This window comes from Corvus kubaryi, unplaced genomic scaffold, assembly GCF_017639235.1.
Source record: "Corvus kubaryi isolate FWS band 111438036 unplaced genomic scaffold, C.kubaryi_AGA036_p1.0 133, whole genome shotgun sequence".
In the NCBI taxonomy this organism is placed as follows: Eukaryota; Metazoa; Chordata; class Aves; order Passeriformes; family Corvidae; genus Corvus; species Corvus kubaryi.
The window spans coordinates 27,589,544-27,597,640 of NW_024580667.1; the positions used below are offsets into that span (position 1 = coordinate 27,589,544).

General features: G+C 41.8%; 1 protein-coding gene across 1 annotated transcript; it reads left to right on the forward strand.

The window, feature by feature from the left end:
- The first annotated feature begins 2,930 nt into the window (after positions 1-2,930).
- On the forward strand, positions 2,931-7,794 carry TSGA10 (testis specific 10). The gene is given in 5 exon segments (XM_042033003.1): positions 2,931-3,035; positions 4,816-4,971; positions 5,317-5,484; positions 5,678-5,755; positions 7,771-7,794. Coding segments are annotated over 5 exon segments (483 nt in total). The 5' UTR covers positions 2,931-2,978.
- The last annotated feature ends 303 nt before the right edge of the window (positions 7,795-8,097 follow it).

Sequence of the window (8,097 nt, forward strand, 5' to 3'; positions counted from 1 at the left end):
AAAATCAGGAATATGTTCAGACTGGGGTTTATTATATATGCAAAGCTAATGTTTGACACTGTGAAGAAAGAAGTGTAGTGCTAAGGGTAATATTTATTCTGGATGATACAACTGGCACATAGTCTTACAAATAGATACATAAATTAGATGGGCTTTGGATAGAAGATAAGGTTTAATTAAAGGAAGCTATTTTCACAAGATTAAGTCAGTCTTATTTAACACTTGTTTTGTTCTTGTCAGGCCAGAGAGATTGTGTGGCAATTGCTGGAGTTTTCATCTGTAAAAGTGTCTCCTTGGATATTAGTTTCTGGAAGAGATGAACCTAATTAGAGTAGAGGTGTTCAGCTGAGCTCCCTGAGTTCACTGTCAGTCCCGGCTGATCAGCTGTGGCAGTTTCAGAATACCCATCTCTCTCCTGGGGCTGGACTGACAAGACTTGGCTGCTTGGCTCTCTGAAATCTTCTGACCTGTAAGCATTGCTCATGCTGCCTTTCCCTGCCTTTTGCTGAGGCTTTTGCATTAATCACAGGCAAGGCCTATGCTCCATGTGTGGGCCTGGGAAGTTTGGGTTAAAGGTGCTTTAAAAGAATTTTTTAAAAGATTTTCACTCAAAACAGCAATGGGCGGTGTCTGAGTGTGCCAATTTATGATCCATCCCCCTGTTTCCATCCCCAAATAACTATGAAGAATTTAACTGTTATTTGAGGAAGTAACCTTTTTTCTGTCAAGATGTGGAGAGATTGTTGTGTCACTTGAGGAGAAGCTTGGCTTAACTGCCTCCCCCAACAAAAAAGCTCTTCAAAAAGATGTGGTAGCAACCGGTCACTCAGTATTCATTTGTACTTAAAACCAAAAAGAAATATGAGCACCTTTCCTTGACTTTAGTAATGTTTATTGAGAAACTGTGCTCTACATAATAAACCTGATACTGAAAGTTGAATTTTCATAGATAAGAGTTATTCAAAAACCTCCCAAGATGAAATCAAGTAGAGAAATAATTAAAATTTCTATGAAAGTAGTGGTCATAAATATTTATATCAGAATTAATGGGGAAAGGGGTTTACTGATAATTTTGTACAACATTTTACAATGCATCTTTTTAGAAATGTTTTTTAGGAATATTTCTAACCTTTCATTTTATAGAATTTCAGTCATATACACCTGTAGGAACTACAGATATTATGATCATTTTGGAAAGCAAGAGTAAAGAAAATAAAAGTGCAGAGACTGCATGCTTGCTAGAAAGCTATTTAGGTAAGCTTTTGTGCTGTACTGAGCCAGAAGTCAGTATGTCCATTACAGCTGCTTGGCTTCTGTCCTACAGAACTCCTGGCTCAAGGAAATCATAGAGTCACAGAATAGCTTGGCTTGGAAGGGACCTTGAAGACCACCTAGTTCCAACTCCCCTTTCATGGGCAGGACACCTTCCATTAGACCATGTTGCTCAGAGCTCCATCCAGCCTGATGCTGAACATTTCCAGGTGTGGGGACTCCACAGCCTTTTTAGGCAACCTGATCCAGTGCTTCACCACCCTCCTAAGAAGAAGTTAATTCTTCTTGAAAATAAATCATTCTTCCCTATTATCTAATTTAAACCTTCCCTCCTTCAGCTTGAGGTCATTCCCCCTTGTCCTATCATTACATGCCCTGGTGAAAAGTCTCTCTCCAGCCTTCTTGTAAGCTCCCTTTAGATACTGGAAAGTCTCCCTGGAGCCTTCTCTTCTCCAGGCTGAACAACCCCATCTCTCTCAGCCTGTCTTCATAGGAGAGGTGCTCCAGCCATCTGATCAGCTCAGTGTCCCTCCTCTGGACTCCTCCAAAAAGGTCAGTGTCTTTCTCTAGCTCCAGACCTGGATGCAGCACTCCAGGTGGGGTCTCATGAGGGCAGAGTAGAGAGGGGAAAATCACCTCCTTTGCCCTGCTGGGCACACTTCTTTTGCTGCAGCCCAGGATGTGGCTGGCCTTCTGGCCTGCAAGGGCACATTGCCAGCTCATGTTGAGCTTCTTGTCCACCAGCATCCTTAAGTCCTTCTCCCCAGGGCTGTTCTCCATCCATTCTCCTCCCAGCTTTGTGTCCATGTCACTGACAGATGTTAAACTGCACCAGCCCAGTATCAACCCCTGAAGAACACCACTGGTCTCCACCTGGACATTGAGTCATTGGCCACTTTGAGTGCAACCATCCATCTAATTGTTATCCACAGAATGGTCCATCTTGAAGTCCATATCTCTCCTGATTAGAGACAAGGATGTTGTGTCAGACTGTGTCAAATGCCTTGCACAAGCCCAGGTAGATGACAGCAGTTGCTTTTCCCTCACCACTTACTTTACATCACTGCTGTAACCCCCTTGCAGAAGGCCACCAAATTTGTCGGGTATGATTTGCCATGGTGAAATCATGTTGACTGCCACTAATTACCTCCTTATTTTCCATGTGCCGTAGTATAGTTTCCTGGGGGATCTGTGTCATGGTCTTGACAGATACCAAGGCAAGAGTTGCTGGCCTGTATTTCCCTGTGTCTTCCATATTTCGTTTTGAATCAGTAGGAACTTCACCAAAATGCCACAACTTCTCAAATATGATGGATAGTGGCTTAGCCACTTCATCCACCAGTTCCCTCAGGAATGGGCCTGGCCTGGAGGAAAGGACAATACTGTGAGAATGTAATGGTTATATGAATAGCTTTTCCTTCGGGGGAGAGCTGGAGTCGGGGTTTCCAGGAGCTCTTCACAACCATCCAGAATAACCAGATACCTGAAGAAGACGAACCACCTCCCGGCTTGGCATGCGGAGAGGGGCGTTTGGGAGGGCGCGGCAGCTCGCCGGCCGCTGCCAGGCTCCCAGGGAACGCGGCGGGACGGATGGAGGGAAGGAAGGAGGGAGGGAAGGAAGGAGGGAGGGAAGGAGGCGGGTGTTGGGGCGGCAGCGGTGATGCCCGGGGCGGCAGCAGACGCCAGTGCTCCCCCTGGTCCCGGTAATGGCCATGAGCGGCTCCCCGAGGCGCCGGAGGGGGAGAGCGGAGAGTCGCGCCGAGGTAGCGACCGGCGGGACTCGGTGCGCGCCCCGGGCGGCGGGGTGTGCGGGGGGCCCGGGGTGTGCGGGGGGCCCGGGGTGTGCGGGGCGTGCGGGGGGCCCGGGGTGTGCGGGGCATGTGGGCGCTCTGGGGAGCAAGGAGGAAAGGAACATCTGAAGTGGTTCATCACTGAACTGCTTGGGAACGCAAACACGTTTTGGGGAGCTTAATCAGTCCAAAACGTTTGCTAACTCTGAGTGCTCCTGGTCCTGCAGGAAGAGCTGCTGCAGGTGTCTCTAGTGCTGCATGAAGCCACCAGTGAGGGGTTCTGATGGGAAGCTGAATCCCAGTTGTGATGGGGTTGTGTTTTTGCAGTTTAGAGGATGGTGGTGAAATGTGTCACAGCAGTAAATTCTTACCACTTTATGGCAAGTATAGTGTAAGTATATATTTCAGGATATATAATATTATCATGTTTTCCAAAAAGTGCTCTTTCACTAGTTGGTAAAAGTAGTATTGTGAGTGAGCAAATACTGTGTGTAAATTCTATGTGGAGATTTGAGTGCTCAGTGCTCAGTGAGGTACTGAAGGTGCCAGCTGCTTGAGTGCTCAGATCTGTTCCCTTCCCTAGGACTAGGGCAATGCATATAACTGCAGAACCTGAGAGTGCCTCTTTCAGAGAGAACAGAATATTACGATGGGATTCACCTTATATAATTGATATGTCAACAGTGATGATGACTGTAATAGATATCTAGGCTGTCTTTATCATCAGAGGTACACCTAGGACATGACTAATTTTAGTATGAATGCAAAAAATTGATTGTAGGAATCACTTTATAGAAATTACTCTTTGTAAAGACCCAAGATTAAATTAGTTTACTCTTAAACAAATGGGATTAGATGTGCGGTTTTGAATTTCAGAGTTGCAGTTTATCTTCAGAATCCGTTTTAGGCCCCTACATGACTTTCTGGAATTCAACAATACTTACTTGCACATTACTTTATTTCCATGGCAAAAATTCACCTTTCGTGGACCTTGAACAAACATGGTGGCCTACTTCTACTTCCTTTCATATTTAAAGATTCATTAGATATTCCAGGACAAATCTACTTAATTGTCCTCCTTAGTTTTGAACAGATATATTTCAAGTTAATTAGCATTTAGTTTTTATGTCCTTTTCTTTCTTGTTAGATCCATATTAGAAGGACATTCAGACATATTCTGCAATATAACTAAAAAGAGAAAATACAGACATTCAGAAGTTACTTGAAAGTATTATGTGGATATTTATTTTAATTTGATATCTGCTTCATCTTCATTTTGAAGAGTATATTTATCTGTTTTACATTGAAGTATCAATAATTACAAAAGTTTTGTTTCAGTGAAGGCATTCTCTCATTTATGCTAATGCAGGTTATTTTACAAACAATCTGAGATAAAGCAGGGGAGGTCACCTTCAAGGCTTGATGCCTTTATTAAGTCACTGGAAAAGGACTGCTATAAATGTGAGACTGAGAATTTGTTGCAAGTATTAGGAAACACATTTTTAAGTCCTAAGTGAACCTCTACTTGTGGCAGCATGTAAAAAAACAATTACTCGTCCAGGTGAGCTTGGGAAATCACTTTGGAAGAGGAGGAGTGTACTTTTTAGAATGTCAGTTTATCTCATGTTAAACTACTAAAGCTGTAACTACCAGGAAGAAAAACAAATTGATTGTAAACAGAAACCAGATATAATTAGCAAGTGTTTTAAGCTCTATTGCTCTACTTTAACTTTATATCTCCATATTCTTTAAGGGAGTGATTTCTGATCCAGGAGTCTTGAAAATGCCGAGAGAACGTGAAGAACTTGAGTCAACACTGAAAATATATGAGTGTCATGTGGCAGAAATTCAGGGTAACTTCAAAGTTTTAACAGCTGAGAGCAACAAAACTGTCAATCTTTATGAACAGGTAATTTTATTTATATTTGTATGATTAATAGAAATAACAAGGTAATGTGCAAGAAAAAATATTTTTGGCTTTGTATGAAAAAAGAAAGAATGCAAAGTATTTGTTAAAAAATAGAAAAAAAAGTTATGGAAATTCTGTTATTTGTATCTGTCAGTTCAATGCAAGTTTGTAAGTGCTGTCCTGAGTTAAAAATCCTTTCCTGGATCAAAGAATGTGTGCACAAATGGTTACTACATCTTTGATATTACGCAGTTTCTGGGATGTTCTGCATTACCAGCCATAGGCCATGGTAATATATTGATTGTCTATTCCATGTTTCTGTTATGCTGCTTTTTTAAAAAACAGGCGCAGGAGGAGAGTTCCCAGCTTCATCGGGAAGTTATAAAATGCCCCAGGACTCCCAAAAGCACTGTGATAGCTCAAGCTGTATTAAGACACATGGAGATAGAAAGGGATACAGCACTGTCAGATTTCTGAAGGATGCCTACAGAATGTGATAGCCTCAGGGAGCAGGTACAGGTTTGATTCTGTTCCATCCCACCTCAGCCCCACCCCACAGGTTATTTAAACATGAAAACTACTTAGCAGTGTAATTAAAGTTGCTACAGATTTCTGTTCTGGTCCTGAGAATTAATTGCTTTACAAGTCTGTGGTGAATTGAGACTTGTTCTATATGTGATTTTGTTGTTGCTCTTACTTGATACAGATTTCCCAAGAAACTGCATTTAATGAAAAGGCTCATTTGGAACAGAGAATTGAAGAGCTTGAAACTACTGTTCATAATGTAAGGGAAAATAATTATTTATGGCATTTTAAATATAATACAGGTGATGTTCATGGTTAATCCTGCAGGACCAACCTGACTGCTATCAGGAAACAACAGGCTGAGAGCAGTGGATGTTATTTACCAAGACTATTTCCACTCTACTCTGCTCTGGTAGGACATCACCTGGAGGACTGTGTCCAGATCTGGGGTCTCCAACATAATAAGGACATGGACCTGTTGGAGTTAGTCCAGAGGAGGCCACGAAGATGGTCAGAGCAGACTGGAGCACCTCTCCTATGAAGACAGGCTGAGAGAGTTGGGATTGTTCAGCCTGGAGAAGGGAAGACTTGGAGGAGATATTTTAGCACCTTCCAGTACCTAAAGGGGATCAACAAGAGAGCTGGGGAGGGACTTCTCACAGGAACATGTAGTGACAGGACAAGGGGAAATGGTTTTAAACTGGAAGACGATAGGTTTAGAGTAGGTACAAGTTAGAAATTCTTCACTGTGAGGGTGGTGAGGCCCTGGAACAGATTGCCCAGAGAAGCTGTGGGTGTCCCATCCCTGGAAGTGTTCAAAGACCAGTCTGGATGGAGCACTCAGCAATCTGGTGTAATGAAAGTTGTCCCTGCCCATTGCAGGGGGTGTGGAACAAGATGGTCTTTGAAGTTCCTTCCAACTGAAACCATTCTGTGATTCTGTGATTTTAAGACTGTACCAAGCTTTCAACACTGTTACGCACAGTGTTCATATATCCAGGGTAGGATAGGCTTGTTCCACCTGAAATAGGACTGGCTTAAGAGGGACATAAGTCCTGCCTGCCAGTACTCATCAAGAAATCATAAACAGGCTTTTTACTGCAGTGCTCAGTGGAAAGATGAGCAGCAATGGGCATGCATTGAAACCAGAATGGTTCAGGCTGAATACAAGGAAATACTTGCTTCTCATGAGGGCAGCTGAGCAGTCCCCAGCCTTGGAGATTTTCAGGACTGGACTGGACAAAGCCCTGAGCAGCCTGACCTCAGAGCTGGCCCTGCTTTGAGCAGGGGTTTAGGCTAGAGACCTGGAGTCCATTCAAATGTGAATTGTCTTATGACTGTGTATTACTAAGAGCTGGTGCTTCAAAGCTAAAAGTAATTGCTCAGTTCAAAGCTAAAAGTAATTGCTCAGTTCTGGCAAGTTGTATTTAATATGGTTTAAGTACTTGTGTGTGCAACTGTTTGCTTACATATGGCACTAAAATAGAAAATGAAAACATTAATAAAATGAATATAAATCTTAAATTTACTAACAGTCTTGGTAGAACTTGATGTTTAAATAAATTAACATTGATTTCTGTAGTATATCTTTCTTCTAGATCTTGTGGTTACAAATTCTGGTTTATCTTCTTTTTCCCCCTCAGCCTTCTCAAATCCTACCAAGCTTATAAATATAATACCACAGTTTATAATATTAAACTGAGTGCATCTGATATGAAGAATACACTGTAGGCTGAAATAGCTCTGAGTAGTAAGTGATTTTTAATCACATGCCTATGTACGACTTGTAGTGAGTATTGGGAGCCCTGTTTTAGGTACATCATCTTATTTCTTCAGTTCTTTTGGTACCCTTTGAGGGCGATACATCAACATGAAATTTATGGCACTTGTATTGAAAAAGGTCCTGTATCCCAGAGGCTTACTGACTTGCTCCTTAGAGGCCTGACCTTTGATTATAGTAACACAGAAATTAGTACTGAAAGATTTGGTAAGTGAGGAGGGGGATGAGGTGAGAATTTTTGTACTTTAAAAGAGGTGTTTCAAATAATTTAGAAAGGACAGTCTTTCAAATGTTAAGTGTAAGCATTTTAATAAAAAGATAGAGGTTTCTTTAAACTGAATATTTCAAACCAGCTTTGCTGGAGCTTGTGCAGGACGCTTTGGATCTGTTCTTTGTCCTAGCTACAGACCTGAAGGCCTCATGATGGTAACTTGGTTACATAATGCTTTATGCAAGTGTTCTACAGTGATTTCTTTACCCGGTTATTGGCATAGGTGTGTAACTTAATAGAGGCCTAAAGCCATTATTGGTCATGTTGTATCCCAAACTGTGATTTCTTCCTTCATACACTCACAATAATGTTTTCTTTTATGTTATTTTGCACTAAAAACTTTTAATGTTGATCAATGACAAACATTTTTTCCCTCGGGCATGATTACCAACAAAAAATTTACATGAATAAATGAAAATATTCCCAGAGGTCTGAAAGATGGGAAATTGATTTACCTTCAAAAGAAGTGAAAGTCACATTTCAGCTCTTTGCCAAGTATCTTCAGTAGACTGAGTCAGGCCTTGAGTAAATGAGATGCTTGGACATTTCT